The 18,411-nt window shown below is 39.7% G+C and overlaps 1 protein-coding gene across 2 annotated transcripts in view; it reads left to right on the top strand.

The window, feature by feature from the left end:
• Positions 1 to 18,411, top strand: part of LOC136862869 (solute carrier family 25 member 45) — a 196,051-nt gene that overhangs the window by 130,313 nt on the left and 47,327 nt on the right. Inside the window, exon 5 of one of the 2 annotated variants that reach the window (XM_067139137.2) lies at positions 14,399 to 14,505. The exons of the other annotated variant lie outside the window; for it this stretch is intronic. Within the exon in view, the coding sequence (XP_066995238.2) occupies positions 14,399 to 14,505 (107 nt within the window). The remainder of the gene's footprint in view (positions 1 to 14,398; positions 14,506 to 18,411) is intronic. 2 annotated transcript variants of the gene reach the window in all.

The following is an 18,411-nucleotide window of genomic DNA, read 5'->3' as shown; positions in this document are numbered from 1 at the left end:
TATTTCTGAATACTCCGTGGGATAATTGGCCAGAGATCACATGGGCAGCACAAAGCCTGTTTTCCACATTTTGTTCTGAACTACAGCTCTTCGACAAGATACTCCCAAGGTATGTGAAGTGGTCTACTTGTTCTGTTTTAGTGTTTGAGATGGTAATGTTAAATTCCGGGATGTTAGTCCCTTGTGCAGGCTGAGCAAGAAACTCAGTATTTTTGGCGTTGATGGTGAGGCCAAAATGATAATATGCATTCTTGAAACTGTTGCAATTCCTCGAGTAAGAGCCGGTGATGCAGTATCATTAGCATACTGCAATTAAGTTACCCTAGAAGCACTGGTATGTCTACGTGAGTGAGGTCTGGCCAAGTTGAAAAGACCACCATTAAAGTGGTATTTAATCTCTAATTTGGGGTTATCTTTTGTTTCATAAAGCGTGGCTGCCAGATACAAGGCAAATGGAGTTGGAACAAGTATGCAACCCAGCTTCAATCCATGTGTGATTGGGAATGTTTCAGAGAAGTTGTTATGATAGAGAATCTGTCCAGTCATACCATCATGAAGTGCTTGCAGGCCCACAAAATGCTTAGGACAGCCTAAGCGTCTCAGAACTGTCGACATAGTGAGTCTTGGAATACTCATAGGTAAAAAATTTCGCATTATTTCATATTGAAGAGCAATATAATGTAAAACAAAAGCTAAAGGTTTTACCTATTCAATACTATTTATTGTAACCTTAAAAATTATATACGGGGTGTTTGAAAAAGGACTCCCCAGTTTTGATGTATCCTAGAATCTGTACAAAGCGACATACAACTATTCTAGTTTGTGGTGTGTGATTCATTAACTCTCCAAGTTTGGCACCCCTACAGTTGGCAGGTCAGCTTGACCTTGAGACGGCGCCAGTGCTGTTTGTTTCCTCTGTTTCCTCACTTCAGTCCGGGCTGCGTGCAGTGCAGTGCAGAGCAACTCAGTAGCAATGTGTACTCCGCAACAGAAAGCGCAGTGTGTTATTTGGCTTGTGAAAACTGAGTCAGTTATAACAGTGCAATGTAATTTTAGACATCAGTATGTTGGTGAACCACCTACAGCGAAAACTATCCGTCTTGGCTAAAGTCTTTCAACGAAACCGGTAGTGTTTTAACAGCAGACTTACCAGGTAGACCGAGAAGTTTTGAAGATGTTGTTGAACAGATTCGTGTTTCATGTGTTCGGAGCCTGAAGAAGTCATTGGTAAGACGTAGTCTACAATTAGGAGTGCCTAAAGGTACTGAGTGTGATGTTGTACGTAAAAGACTTAAGTTGCGCCCCTAAAAATTGCAACTGTTACTTGAAGTAAAACCTACCTACTGATAAAATCGAAAGGTATGAGTTTCCTGTTGACTTCTACACATAATTGATGATGTCAATTTTTAAAAAATATTTCTATTCTGATGAGGCTACATTTCATCATTTCATGTCAGTTGAACAGTTACTCGTCATAACTGCAGAATTTGGGGGCAGAGCATCCAGATGAAGTTATTCAGCATCAACGTGACTCTCCCAAAGTTAATGTCCGGTGCGGTTTGATGGAAGATCGTGTGATTGGTCCTTTCATTTTTGTAGAAAAAACAATAAACGGGGACATTTACTATGGCATGTCGACAGAGTACGTCTTCCCCCAAATGGATGATATTGAGGCGGAAAAGGGGCTTGTATTTTCCAACAAGATGACGACCCACATCATTACAGTAACCATGTGCGTGCGGCTCTTGACACTCGCTTTCCATGAAGGTGGATAGGCAGAGCTGGCCCAATACCTTGGCCGCCACGAAGCCCAGACTTAATCCCACTGGACGTTTTTCTTTTGGGGCCACATAAAAGATGTTGTGTACGGTGAAAAAATCCGACACATCAATCATTTACGGGAAAGAATCGCCGTGGCGTTTGGGACAGTTACACCTGAAATGTTGGTGAGTAGGTGGCGAGAAGTGGAATATCGTCTCGATGTGTGCAGGACAACAAATGGACACCACGTTGAAGTCTACTAACATTAAACAAAACTTGAAGGAACTCTCTTTCATGGTATGTACTCACTGATGTAGTATCCAATTCGTTGGCTGACGGTCAGCGTACTGGCCTCGGTTCAGAGGGTTCCGGGTTCGATTCGCGGCCGGGTCGGGGATTTTAACATTAATTGGTTAATTCCCATGGCACGGGGCTGGGTGTATGTGTTGTCTTCATCATCATTTCATCGCCATCACGACGCGTAGGTCACCTAACGGCGTCAAATAGAAAGACCTGCACCTGGCGAGCCGAACCCGTCCTGGGATATCGCGGCACTAAAAGCCATACGACATTTCATTTTCATTTACTGATGTAGTTTTCATTAATTTCCCCATTATATGTATACTTAACCCTGACAATTACACCATACGATTTTCTGACGTGTCGTGCGAATGAATGCCATCTAGTACTCATAAGGAGGGGAGAGTTATCCCCTCCACCACCTCTATTCCTTGTACATTCCGTCTGGTAACTTTACCGTAACTTTAATTAATAGGCTTTGAGTGGCACGTCTTCGAGACGTGTGGTGTAACTAAAGCGATATTTATAGACGTGTTACTGCCAGGGTTAAAACTATGGAGTTCTTTCTCAAACACCCTGTATATTAAAGATTTTTTCAACTTTTTCAATTATCCATATTGGAAACAAATGAACATCTCAACACTTTCCAATCAACATCATTCTGTTCACACTTGTTTCAGCTGAACTGAATTCTAGAAGATTATTCAAGTGCTATTACAGTATTTTAAGTGTTTCACCTGATCTTCTGTGAAGTGCATTCTTCAAACTGGAAGAAAACTGAGAACTTACACAAGATATGTGATTGTGATGAGTGCTTAACATCCAAATCTTTACTTGTCACTGAATTTCAACAACACATGCTTGCTTCATTAATTTTATCTATAATTCATGTCTTGCCTTAACTCTTATTGATTTTGACTGATAATGATCTCTACAAGACCGAAACTAGTTCAATCAAATATATGTAACTTTTTTAAGGTTACAATAAATAGTATTGAATAGGTGGAAACTTTTAGCTTTTGTTTTAAATTATCTTGGAACACTATCGAAGACCTTTTCCTGGTCATAAAACACAAATTAGAGAGGCTTCTGTTGGTCTCTGGATTTTTCTTGCAGTTGCCTTGCACAAAAGATCATGTCAACAGTACCTCTGGAGGCTCGGAAACAACATTGAAACTCTGGTAAGAGTGCTCTTGGAGATGACTTGCAGTTGGTTAAGCAGGATTCTTTCAAGAAGTTTACCTACATTAGATAGCAAAGACATGCCACGATAGTTGTCACGTACAGTATACTACAATCACGTTTTTTTGGAAATGGTTATGATATTGGCATTTTTGAGATCACTGGGTACTTTTTGAGTTTCCCAAATTGTGAGGATGAGGGTGAAGGCTACCGCCTTGAATTAGTTCTAGAGGGATGTTGTCTGGTCCAGGTGCTTTCGTAGGTTTCAGCCTATGATGTGCTACACAAAATTCCTGATAAGTTGGTGGCATTGCTATCCATGGTTGAGGGGACATTTTTGGCACATTCCACAGAAAATCATCAGCAGCAGTAGAGCTTCGATTTAAAAGAGTGGAGAAGTGTTCCTTCCAACCCTCTAGGATGTCTCTACAATCAGTAAGGTTGTTAGTGCCATCAACTGTTTTCAGAGTTCCAACTGAAGAGCGCATTTGATCGTAGGTCTCTTTTATCCTTGCATAGAAGTTACGCAAGTCTCTGGCATCAGATACCCACCCGAAAAAAACCCACATGCAGTGTCTTCTAGGACAAGGTCATTTTATTCACAAGCAATGTGAGAGGAGTTTACGATTACAAATTCAGACTAAATGAAACATACATGTCACAGTAAAGGGTACCCAGACAGTCGCATCAATACACAGTGTACCACCATCTGGCGGCAATGCAGGCATGTATTCGCGCATGCAAAGGATCATAAAGGTGCTGATTGGTTTCCTCCTACAGATTGTCCCAAGCATCGTGCACCTTTTGATACAGTTCGGCAATGGTTCTTGCAGGCTCTGGAGAACGCGCAAATTTCCGGTTCATGATGTCCCATATGTGTTCAATTGGTGAGATATCCGGTGATCTTGCTGGCCAGGGCAGTTGAACGCCACGTATAGCACATTGCGTCATAGCAGTCGTATGTGGACGTGCATTGTCCTGCTGAAAAAGCACATCACTTTCCTGTCGAATAAATGGTAGTAGCACGGGTACAACGGCCTGTGCAATGTAGCGGGCACTGGTTCGTTTACCCTGAAGAAACAACCAAATGTGACCACGAGTTTTGACTGATGGCCCCCACACCATGAAGCCTGGTTGTCGTGGGCAAATTCACTCTGAATTAGGCTGCTCACCACGTCTACACTGTACACATATATGACCATCACTTGCATAAAAACAGAACCTACTCTCGTCACTGAAGACAACAGAGCGCCATTCCCCTTTCCAGAGCAGCTGTTCTTGGCGGTGTAGTGGTTTCAATGGTAGCCTGGCCAGAGGCACACGTGATCATAATCCTGCTTCAAGCCGACTGTTCCCAGCACAGCAGGTGCAACATGTGCCTGGATTTCGTTTCTGGATGATATTCGGTCGGCCACCGCATCTCACACAATGCGTCGATCTTGACGTGTGTCTGTACTATGCAGACATCTGGAGCATGATCTACGGGTGTGAAAATATTCCACAGAACACTGCTAAAAGCAGCGACACACCACTGATACATTGTGCCCAATATATACAGCAATCCGTCAATACGTCCATCTAGCTTCCCGCAGACCCAAAATACGACCCCATTCAAATGGCTGCAGTTGTTCAGCAGGAACACGTACTCGTCAGTGAGGCATGGTTGTACCCTAGAATAATTGTTGCAAACACTGTACACCTCTAACCTCAGCAGTTACTGTCTGCAGTGTCAAAACTGAGTGCGCATGGACAGGCCTCCTGAGTGCCATCTGATTGCCGATATCCGTAATAAGTGAATCGCTAACACAACAACCCCTCAGCATGCACATATTATACCCTGGTGCTGCCGAACACAGTCCGTGAAGATGTTGCATGTTCATTTATTTTTTTAGCAGTGTAGTCATTGAAGTGTTAGAGCCTGCTCCTGCCACCAGTTGTTCTTCATTTCTCTTATTTGAGTCCGACACTTCTCCTTCAGATCTTGAAACACAGCCTTCTTCACGCTGGATGATGGATCTTGAAGAAGTGATAGATGGGCTTTCCGTTTGGCACTAATAAGTCCTCAAACCAATCTTGCCTCCGTCTTTTCTCGTAGCCGATGATTTCCTCAGCTGACTCAATGATAGCTCTTTGGAGTGTTGACCATTCTTGCTCAATGTAATTCGTACAAAATGGATTGCTTGCCAGTCGGCTCATAATCGCATTTCGAAAGTCTGAGGATGTGAATTTATCTGACAGTTTGAAATTGGCAAACTTGCGTTGGGGCTTTCTTGCGTGATGCATAGTTGGTTTTAGATTGAAGGTGATTCTGAGTTAACAGATCAGAAGTTTGTGATCCGTCCAACAGACATCAATGCTCCTCGTAGTATTAACGATGAGATCATATTTCTTGTCACGCTGTCGGGTGACGTAGTCGAGGATGTCTTTGATCGTGAGTGTATCCATGTAGTCTTGAAATGGTTAGGTAGGCAAAACTGAGTGTTAGTGATGAACAGCTGTTGTTTCTGCACGCAGGCCTAGAAGTAGCAATCCATTGGCATTACAATTATCAATACCATGTTTGCCCATTACATTTCGCAATATGCTACTAGAAGTACATTAACTGAACAAATATACGTCAGTCCCTAGCAAACAATACAGGGCCTATACCTGTGATTTGGGCACAGAGTATACCTATGGTACCATCTGCCCATCGATAAAGGTGAATAAAATGAGTTATCCCCTAAGAGTTTTCCATTTGAGAGTATTAACTGATGGCTACCCTACCTGCATCTGGATTTGCTTCCATTTACTCATAGCTGGCTTTCGCATTTCTGTACTTTCAATCCAACCTCCATTACTCAACATTGTTCTCTACAATCTTCTTCTTCTTCTTCTACCGCTTTTCAAACATCTGTAGGGTCGCGGGTGCAAACTGTGTCGCACTTGTAGATTTGGCCCTTTTTACGGCAGGATGCCCTTTTTTACAACTTGATTTATGTCGCACTGACACAGATAGGTCTTATGGCAACGATAGGATAGGAAAGGCCTAGGGGTGGGAAGGAATCGGCCGTGGCCTTAATTAAGATACAGCCCCAGAATTTGCCCAGTGTGAACATGGGAAACGACAGAAAACCATCTTCAGTGCTGCCGTCAGTGGGGCTCGAACCCACTATCTCCCAGATGCAAGCTCACAGCTGGGCGCCCATAACCGCACGGCCAACTCGCCTGGTAGATGTGTAATTAATATTACGTGTTTCTGCGGTGGTTGGTAGTGTAGTTTGTTGTCTGAATACGAAGAGGAAAGTGTTGGGACAAACACAAATACCCAGTCCTTGAGCCGAACTAATTAATCAGATGCAATTAAAATCCCCGACCTGGCCGGGAATCGAACCCGGTACCCTCTGAACTGAAGGCCTCAACGCTGACCATTCAGCCAATGAGTCGGACAACATTGTTCTCTACCATCCCCTATGGTATTTGGTTTGTGAGCCCTACTGAGCCTTGAATTTTCGTGGCCCTTCCCTTTCTTTTGTGGGGCTGATGACCTAGCTGTTAGGCCCCTTTATACAACAATCATCATCACCATCATCATCATCGGCAACCTTTTCTTTTGCCGATACCTCATTCCTAGAATGGTCTGGGACTTGAATAATATTTGGTTTCCATAAGTTGTGTGCCTTGAATGATACTGTAGTTCTATTGATAACTGATAACACAACCCAGCATTTTCAAACTTATTTTTTGTGGCAAGAGGTGTGATAGGTGATCTTAACTAATTTTGGGTCGCTGAATACGAATCCGTTGTCCGTTTCAACGTATCACGTCAAGTTTTCTCGCAATAGGTTTATCAAAATAAGAGAGAAACCTGAATATTGAATATAAAAAGTACTGGAAAATGTTAATAATTTTGAAATATTTATAATTTTTTGTATTATTATATATTTTGAAATAGTTGAATATTTTCTTGAATTATTATATGCAATGAATAATTATTGAGTATAAAATTACAATGAAATATTTAGCATTTATTGTAATATGATACACAAACAACACTTAGGCAATGAAAGCAATTTATGTTGACAATTAAACGTGATTTACAAGCAAACAATGTAACTTTTATTCAGTATCTTTATCAATTCATAAATGTGAACAAAATAAACTTTAACAGTCGTAGATGTCCCCTTGGAATGAACGCTTGGCTGCCCAGCGTCTGGCTGCATCAAGTTTGTCTTCTCTTTTTAAACACCTACAGTATTCGGCCATCATTGGTTCATCCCACTACCCCCGGTATCTTCCTTCTGCCTCCTTGATGTCCTGGTGGAACCTCTCTCCCATCTCTTCACTAACAGCCGCAAGTTATTCCGAAAAGTTATCGAGATGAGAATGAAGGAAGTGCAGTTTCAGACTCATTCTACACCACAACTTTTTCATATCATCCAACATCGTTTTCACTATTGTTTCGTATTGTTCAACCTTTACATTTCCTAGGAACTTCGTTATGACGTCTCTTATCGAATTCCATGCAGCAAGTTCCACGGCATTCATCGTCTGTTCAAAGTTTCTGTTTTTCAGAAACTTTCTAATTTGTGGTCCATTAAAAATGCCTTCCTTGACTTTTGCATCAGATAAATGTGGAAATTTGCTTGCAATGTACTTGAAACAGGAGCTAATTTTGTCCAAGGCCTTAACGAACTGCTTCATGATTCCCAGTTTGATGTGTAGCGGTGGCAAAATAATTTTTTGTGGGTCAACTAAGGCAGCATTTGTAACATTTCTCACACCAGGTGTCAAAACTTGTCTCTTGGGCCAGTTTTTGTCCCTAGCTCTGCTGTCCCATTCACATAAATAACAAGGAAGTTTAGTGTAGCCTGCTTGTTGTCCTAACAGAATACCACACACCTTCAAGTCACTACACACATCCCACCGGTGCTCATGATATTTGATTTTATCTAAAACAGTTTACATTGTGATATAATTTTCTTTTAGTGAAACATAACGTGCCACAGGAATCGAAGCTAGAATGTTTTCGTTATGAAGTAGTACAGCCTTTAAACTCCTCTTAGAGGAATCCACAAACAATCTCCATTCTTCAGGATTGTAATCCCTCTCTAGCTGTTCTATCAATCCTGGAATGTCACAGCAGTAGGTCAAATCACCTTCTTTCTTGAAATTCTTCCTGAATTCCTTATCTCTATGTCTACACCAAGAAAAGGTAGTTCCAGGCGCAAGAAGGTTTTTTCTTTCAATCGTGACCCTAGCAGTTCACTCCTTTCCTAGGTGAGACCAAGGTCTCGTATCAGATCACTCAACTCCGACTCTTTAAACAATTCTGGACCTACTACATCTGCGGCAGGTGAAAAATCCATATCAACTTGCTTGTTATCAGAACTTGAGGAACCGTCAGAGTCAGGTAAACTGGTAGGAGGAGAAGGTATTGGAATTTCCGGTCCATGAGGAACAGGTCTCATCGCCGACTTTAAATTCGGGTACACAATACTGTCCTTGTTTCTCTTATTGAATCCCGCTACTTTACACAGGCAAAAGTAACAGTCCCTGGTATGGTCCTGGGGCTCGCGCCAAACCATTCGTATCCCAAATGGAAGGCCTACGTTTCCCAATGCTGCACTGTCGTAGGTTTTGAAGGCAGGTTTTATAAATTACGTGGGGAGCCACGACTTGTCCAATTCTCCTAATTTTACCTTAAAATATGCATAATATATACATTTCACTGATGCAATTATTGACCTACTCTGTCCCTTCATAACATAACACCCACACACGTAACAGAATGAGTCTGGCTTATTCATACATCTTCTTCTAATCCCTGACACACTTGCCATTTTTGCAACACAACACAGTATAAAAAGGTCAGACTTCGCCACAGCTGATTGGCTTCACCGCATTGCCGCTACCACGAGTTAAAAATAGACTCTGACTAATTAAATGGAGGGGAAATAGTCCGTGAAGGAGGTTTGGATTGGCAAACGTATGCAACACTAGCTGATGTACCCGTGCTTCGCTACGAAATTCTACGTTGTATACAGAATTGTAGGTTAGGTAGAGTACACGTTGTGAGGAAGACTGTATTAAATTGCATAGCACTTAACGTTACCATAGAAACGCAACAGAGGAATCACCAAACGTCTTTTCTCATATGAAGACTGCGTTAGGGAATTTTCATTGTAATGGTAGGCCGTCTTTCCTACCATCAATCACAATCAGGTTAGAGAATTGCATTATAATGACAGACACTCACTCTCCACCTGACTTTCTACATCCTCATAGGTGCATAACATTGATCAACAATACCATAAGTACATACTTAGGGGTTTTCCCAACTGAAATGAACATATGTCATTACAATTACGTCAGTAGGAATGGCACGAGTAAAAGCAATGATTTCACATGAAATGCTCGATCAAATGAAAAACCACACATTTTCTCACTTTTAACGAACAGTAGGCTACTACGCTGTCGATCTCTACTGTCCAAAGTTCCAATCCTAGGAGTACCCGATGAGTCGGAAAATCTTAAATCACTACACTGGCGGCGGAAAAATCTATCTGACTTGGAGGCAATTTTTCTTCCAAGCCAGAGGGTAAACCCCTTCTTCACTGCTAATTTTGAATAAAATGAATGTAAAATTTCATAAAAGTGAAGAGGTAGAAGCTCTTTTTAAGAAACGGCTCTTTTCAGGGTTGAATTTTGAGTTATTTAGTGAATTGTGGTGGTATAATTTGGAATAGGCCTAAATTGTAATTCTAGTTTAGGTCATACTACTACTACTAAGTGAGCCTCTGGCTTAAGAGTGCACACTGATCATTCAAAACAGCGCGTCAGAGTAGGGATCGAATAACTGGAATACTAAGAGATGAGCCAGTGACTTACATACCAGCAGTATGGTATCAGCAAATGTATGAATCAGAGGAATGACATGCTAAAGAAATAAGTTTTCTAACTGCCCAGCTATTTCCCGCCAATGTTCAGTCAGGCTGTTATACTCGGTACGCAGCAGTAATCCCATCTATCGGAGTTGAGCTGCAGCATAAGAGACAAAGAACATCACCACAAACAATAGTCAATGTAATGTTATTGTTGGTCAATGTTATGCGCTTTCAATATTGTAGGCCTTCACATTTAGTCTTCTTCCGACTCTGAAATACCACTCTTATCATAGTCGGTACGGTAAAATTGAATAAAAATAAATGATCGGATATTGCATTCTCTATAACTATTGTTATATAGTACTTTTCGATAGGACCAATAATACAGGTATTTAAATATTAAATTTTAGGCGCCTTCCCCTAAACTACAATTTCATACAGGGCGAATAAAATTGTTTATAACTTGGGGTGTAGTTTCTTATTCCCGACTCTATATACCGAATTTCATTCAATTCTGTTAACCCATTTTCTCGTGGCTCGGCGTTGATAGGGACTTGGTAACAAAAATACAAATTCATGAATATCTGTGTTATCAAAGCCGGTACGGTAACAATCTATGATATAAATGATCTGAAATTTAATTCTATATAACTTTAATTATGTAGTATTTATCGATAGAACCACTAATAATATAAATCTTTGAGAATTAAATTTCAGGTCTTCCCCTAAACTACCATTTCATTCAGCGTGAGTAAAATGATTTATAGCCTAGATTATAGTGGCTCATTTCCCGACTTCACATACCGATTTTCGTTAAATTCTCTTTAGCCGTTTCCTCTTGATGCGTGTACATACAGATAGATAGACAGACATAAATTACGGAAAAGTAAAATGTGCATTTCCTTGTTAATATGGACATAACTGATAGAGAAATACCATTCTTTTCAAAGTCTGAGCAATGTACAGACAATACTCTTATTTTATATATGAAATGGCGTATGGCTTTTAGTGCCGGGAGTGTCCGAGGACAAGTTCGACTCGCCAGATGGAGGTCTTTTGATTTGACACCCGTAGGCGACCTGCGCTTCGTGATGAGGATGAAATAATGACGAAGACGATACATACACCCAGCCCCCGTGCCAGCGAAATTAACCAATTAAGGTTAAAATTCCCGACCCTGCCGGGAATCGAACCCGGGACCCCAGTGACCAAAGGCCAGCACGCTAACCATTTAGCCATGGAGCCGGACATTTTATATATATAGATATATTAATAAAGCAAACAACGGCCACTCTAACAACAGCAGATTCGCTGTTATCAAATTGCAGCACTGTGCTACAATGACAGATTTTCAGACAGTAAATGGCAAATAACACGAAAACGAAATGTGATACAATAGAACCAATGACATTTCTGAAATTAGGAGACCTTATTCAGTTAAAATCGCGTACCAGATGATTTCCCGAAAAAATCATGCTGGGTAGTGTAATAGTCTAATAATCATATTACATGGCAGTGATATTTATATTTTTCCATATATTGCAGCAGACAACCAATATCCGCCAGTTATTTGAGCAGAATTTTCAAGTTCATCAGAATATACCACAAACTGCGGTGAATCTTTTCACAGCAAATTGAAAGGGCAGTTTTATGCTCCACACCCCAATATATTACAATCGACAGATGTCCTCAAGGAAATTCAGTGCGACACTTACATCAAATTAAGGAGCAAAGCTAAAACCAAACCTAAAATGCAATTGATAATACCAGGCCTAAAAATCTACAAAAGAAGAATATGTACAGGTGTCTTCTGAGAGGTTAAAAGAGGACATTACAACTCGACATTCATTCTTGCATCTATGACTTGTACAAAATTTTAGATTTTAGTTCGTTTCAATATATACTTTATTTATTTTAAATCAACCTGTAAAATTTTTAACAATACCTAGTGCAGTAGCAATAGATAGTCTTCAGTATGTTAAAAACTGGAAGGGAAATTTTGTTTACTGGGGAATCAACTTCTGAACTGACCCTTCAACAGTTTGTGAAGTGTCTCCTTGAAAATAGTTGGGAAACAGCTCCAGTCTAGCTGTTTGGGAGGAGTAATGGAAGTTCACCCATGAGATTCTCGATGTGTCAGGACGCTTCAGTTTTATTACAAACCAGTGATGTATTACAGCCATTCAATTCTCCTTCGAAGTATTTTGGAATCAACTAGCTGCATCTTGCTTTGCTTACATTTACTCTTACCTGGCTTTCTCTCTTCCATCCTTTCAATCCAACCTCCATGAGCTATGCTCACAGGAAAATGAGTATACGTACACAATTTTCCATTTCTCCTGTTACTTTTCAGAAACTAATTAAACATAAACATTATAAAATGCTGAACTTACTCCCGGCCGTGCGGTTAGGGGTGCGCAGCTGTGAGCTTGTATCCGGGAAGTAGTGGATTCGAACTCCACTGTCGGCAACCTTGAAGATGACTTTCCGTGGTTTCCCATTTTCACACCAGGCAAATGCTGGGGCTGTACCTTAGTGAAGGCCGCAGCTGCTTCCTTCTCATTCGTAGGCCTTTCCTATCCCATCGTTGCCATAAGACCTATCCATATCTGTGGTACGTAAAGCAAATAGCAAGAAAACAAATTCTGAACAATTAAAATATAATTGAAATACGCCCTGATGCAGTTAGAAAAAGTAGGCAAGCTATTTCCGGCAAACTTATGATAATTACTCTCAAGAATAGATTGATGATATTTGGCCTAACTTCTCTGTCTCTTCTCTCATTACCTACCTTTCAAAGATCCTTGACTATTGTACGCTTGTAAGTTCATAAACATTGATCTAGAAGTACTTTATGGAACCAGCCTACTACAGTATATGCAAATGTTCTCTATTATTTTTCTCTTTTTTTTTCACACACTTTTGGGAACCCTTTGAATGAAGACAGTTACCTTACATGTACATTTGTCAACCACCACAGGAGTACGTAATAGTAGAATACCTCTTCCACATAGGTTGTCATGTCCGACTCGTTGGCTGAATGGTCAGCGTACTGGCCTTCGGTTCAGAGGGTCCCGGGTTCGATTCCCGGCCTGCTCGGCGATTTTAACCTTCGTTGGTTAATTCCAATGGCTCGGGGGCTGGGGTCTGTGCTGTCCCCAACATCCCTGCAATTCACACACCACACATAACACTATCCTCCACCACAACAACACGCAGTTACCAACACATGGCAGATGCCGCCCACCCTCATCGGAGGGCCTGCCTTACAAGGGCTGCACTCGGCTATAAATAGCCACACGAAATTAAATTAAATAGGTTTCATCAGAAACGACATCCGGCCTTGAATCTACAAAGCAAAGTAATCTCCGCACAGGCCATGAAGGCCTTGGAAGAGTGGAATGTAAAGGCTTCTACTATCCGTAACTTCACCAGTTGGTGGGGTAGAGTGGTTAGCTCTATGCCTAGCTGCCTTTGCCCCATTTTTGGTAAAGGCTGAGTGAATCTCAGGGTCATGATAAAATAATAACAAAAGGTACCAGTGCTGGAAATGTAGTGTGGGGGTTTATTGTTAATAATTTCCTATTTCTGAATATTGTGTAAAACTTTTCACTTAAATATGGCTAGTGAACATGTAAAAAAATTTGTGTTGAGAAGTGTTTATTGCTTTTGGTACATAACTAATTACAGTAGTTGACTAAAATGCTCTGTAGGCTTACAGTAGTAAACAGATGGGTAATTAAATACTTACTTGAGTCAGGTAGTTATTAGCTTGCATTCAGGAGATAGTGGATTTGTCCCCCATGTTGGCAGCCCCGAAGATGGTTTTCCATGATAACCCATTTTCACACCAGGCAAATACTGGGCTGAACCTTAATTAATGTCATGGTCACTTCCTTCCCACTCCCAGCACTTTCCTATCCCATTGTCGCCGTAAGACTTATCTGTGTTGGTGCGAAGTAAAGCAAATTATAAAAAAAAATTAAAATAATATTTACTTGTTATCCTAGATGTATTGGGGATGCATTAAGTGGCCTGTGTCAATAAGTAATCGTGACCGAAATATCTTTATTATATCAACAAAGGACAACATCTCTCTAGAAGAACTCACCACGCAACCAAAAAGAAAAAAATCAGGACACCACTGTACGGATTAGAACACGCATGAGTGCTATTGTGCTTTTAATCTATAGATGTACACTATTTTTATAAGATCAAATAGGTAATAGGTTTTATCCCTAAAGGAATATTTGTGAGTTTTCTTTTATACTGTTATTGCTTCCTTCCAGAGATGTGATTGCATCTGGGCTGTACATGCTTATATATGCTCAGTTTGTCGAATATGGTGCGCAGGACAAAGATGTGACCACTATATTGTTGGCAGGAGGTTTATCAGGTAGGATCCTCATGTGTAAATGTACTGGTGATACAAAGACTACAGTCCTAGGTAAAGAAAATGTATTTTATACCTATGCACGTATTTAGAAACTCATTTGACAAGATGCAGGAACGAGATGGCAGCAGTTACTAGTTATCCCTTTCTTGCATCTGGCAGTGTATGGTTGTAGCTGGATTACAGTTTAATAAGATATGTTGGAAATGGTTCATAGAACACGAATATGCCTTTTATGAACATGGAAATAACCTGTTTGAATAAGCTGCACATATTTCAAACAAGGAATCAGTACCAGCCTATATAAAGGATGTGGAGAATTCTACCTTCCTAGTAATAGATCGTTTGCATGGAATTTCCTGATGACTGGTACAACGAACAATATGAAGGAATTCGGGCATGGAATTACGCACACTTTTTGTAATTCCGTGTTTCATTATAATACGTGACTTACTTGCAACATTTCAGTTGTTCAACCACGTCATGACTCGTGGAGACGTGAAAAATTAGTTGGGCTAGAGTACGCGCAATGGAAGTCTCTATAAATTAAAACAAAGTCTAGGTCATTAGACGTTTATTATATATTGATATTAAACCATTGAAACGAAATGATAAATGAATGGATAAACGAATATCACTATCAGAACTGGTGTTCGAATCTTGGATATTTGAACATTACAACATCTCAGTACTGCTGTATACTTTGATTTAAGCAAATGGTGACAAAGGCGGATTTCACTATCAGAAAGAGGGCGCACGAAGAAATTGCTTTACCATTGATGAGGAACCCGTCCTACATTCAGGTTGGAAAAGCACAATATTGTTGATGTTACTGAAAGCACTACACAACTTCCAGTTCCCATATGGAATACTAGCTGTAGTACCCGTCGTAGACGGGACAGTCACCTACCATGTGAACGATGACATTTTTATTCATCCCTCACATTGTTCCATACATCCTGAGGCGCATAAGTGGGCATATGCATCCCCTGTCATAGGCTTGTCGTGACGTACTCGCTCTCTCGCTCCCGGTGGCCCTTTACACTTTCATTTTTATATTTATGTTTTCACTAGCAGTTACCCGCGGCTTCGCTCGCGTGGATTTAGTAATTTGATAAAAGTAATCATATCTCGGAATTGTACTAAGACATTATCAGAAAATCCCTAAAGTATAAAAACTCACCGAAGAACTGAGTTTCATTAACCCCAGAAACACTTTGTATACCACGCTTGTGGTGTTACCTTTTCGGGGTAAGACGACCATGAGACATAAAACTGTACATGTAAGAAACAGTCGTCTATCAAGTCGAAAATGAAAGTAAATACATGTTCCTTTATTATTAAAGGAGATTCCAAATACCTATTCCCACGTCTGTAAAATATCCAGTTTTTGAGATATAAGCATCCCCATAAAAAGAATTCAAACCCTTTAACAGCCCTTCCTCACCCACACCCCCAGCTAAGAGGATTTTTCAAAAATAAAAAATACATGTTTCCTTATTTTTAAAGGAGATTCCAAAGACCAGTTTTCACGTCTGTAACATCTTCACTTCTTGAGATATAAGTATCCTCATAAAAAAGCATTCAACTCTTTTCCACTCCTTTACACCCCACTAAGTGCCTTTTCCGAGAACAAAAAGGTACATATTCATGTACATTTAAAGGACTTTCCAAACACAAAGTTTCCTTTCTGTAACATGTTAAGTTTTTGACATATACTCTAGAATTCACTCTTTAAATTCTTTTCAGCCCCATACATGGATTTTCGAAAACAAACATATATACGCGTTTCATTATGTTTAAAGGAGACTCCAAATACCAGTTTACATTTCTGTACGTCTGTAACACTTTCAGTTCTCGAGATCTATGTATTCTCATAAAATAATTCGACTTCTTCACTTCTTTCCACCCCTCTCTACCCTTAAGTTAACTTCCCGAAAACAAAAAATATGTGTTTCTTGATATTCAAAGGAAATTCAAAATATCAATTTTCACGTCTGTAACAGCTTCAGTTTTAAGATATAAGTATCTTCATAAACATAATTCAACTCCTGCTTGACTTACTTTCAACCCCCACTTTAAGTCGATTTTCCGAAAACAAAAGAATACGCGTTTCTTTACTATGAAAAAGATTCCTAATACAAATATTCAAGCCTGTAAATTATTCAGCTTTTGAGATATAAGTATCCTCATAAAAAGCATTCCACTCCTTTTTCACCCCACTCCAGCCTGCTAAGTTGATTCCTCTCCCCTCCAAAAATGCATGTTTTTTATTTTTAAGGGATATTTCAAATACAAATGTTCACGACTGTAACTTTCAGTTTTTGAGCTAATGTTTTCTTCGTAAAAGGAATTCAATTTTTTCACTTCTTTTCACCCCCGCCCCAAAGTGTATTTATCGAGAAAATATACTTGTTTATTTATGAAGGATCTTCCAAATACCAATTATCATGACTGTAACATCTTCAGTTTTGAGGTATATCTATCCTCATAAAATAATTAAACTCAGTTTTCATCCTCCCCATGTAAATTTACCCCCAAAATGCATGTTTATTTATTTTTAAAGGAGATTCCAAATACCAATTTTCACCTCCGTAACATTAATTTTTTGAGATAAAAGCTTCTCCATAAAAATAATTCAATACTTTCACTCCCTTTCACACTCCCCCTTAAGTGAATTTTCCGAAAACAAAAAGTACATGTTTCTTTATTTAAAAAGGAGCTTCCAATTACCAATTATCACGACTGTAACATCTTTAGGTTTTGAGATATATTTACCCTCATAAAAAGAATTCAACTCTGTTTTCATCCGCCAACTCCAACCAAGTTGATTTCCCTACAAAATTGAGTGTTTCGTTATGTTCAAAGGTGATTCCAAAGACTAATTTTCAAGTTTGTAACATCTTTAGTTTTTTTAGATATTTCTCATACAAATAATTCAACTAATTTTTCGGTTCTTTCGCCATCCCCCTAAAGTGAATTTTCCGAAAACAAAAGAACAGGTGTTTCTTTATTTTTTAGGGTGATTCCAAACACCAATTTTCACATACTCATCATCTATAGTGTTTGACATATAAGTATGCTCATACCAAGAATTCAGCTAACTTTTCAATTCTTCCCCCCATCCCCCCGAAGTGGATTTTCCGAAAACAAAAAATATATTTCTTTACTTTTACATGAGACAACAGATACCAATTTACAAGTCTGTAGTATGTTAATTGTATGAGATAATTTGCAGACATAGTCTTTTTAAAAATTCACCCCGCTTGTCACTCCTGGTCACCCCCTATATATTGGATATTAAACAAACACTAATACACGTGCTTCTTATTTTCAAAGGAGATTCCAAATACCAATCCTCATGCCTGTAACATCTTCAGTTTTTGAGGTATAATCGTTGTTGTTTGAGTCATCAGACCATAGACTGGTTTGATGCAGCTCTCCATGCCACCCTATCCGGTGCCAACCTTTTCATTTCTACGTAACTACTGCGTCCTACATCTGCACTAATCTGCTTGTAATATTCATACCTTGGTCTACCCCTACCGTTCTTACCACCTACACTTCCTTCAAAAACCAACTTAACAAGTCCCGGGTGTCTTAAGATGTGTCCTATCATTCTATCTCTCCTTCTCGTCAAATTTAGCCAAATAGATCTCCTCTCACCAATTCGATTCAGTATCTCTTCATTCGTGATTCGATCTATCCATCTCACCTTCAGCATTCTTCTGTAACACCACATTTCGAAAGCTTCTATTCTCTTTCTTTCTGAGCTAGTTATCGTCCATGTTTCACTTCCATACAATGCCACGCTCCACACGAAAGTCTTCAAAAACATCTTTCTAATTCCGATATCAATGTTTGAAGTGAGCAAAATTTCTTTTCTTAAGAAAGCTCTTCTTTGCTTGT

The sequence above is a fragment of the Anabrus simplex genome, chromosome 2 (genome assembly GCF_040414725.1).
Source record: "Anabrus simplex isolate iqAnaSimp1 chromosome 2, ASM4041472v1, whole genome shotgun sequence".
In the NCBI taxonomy this organism is placed as follows: Eukaryota; Metazoa; Arthropoda; class Insecta; order Orthoptera; family Tettigoniidae; genus Anabrus; species Anabrus simplex.
This window is presented reverse-complemented; position numbering and strand designations above follow the sequence as displayed.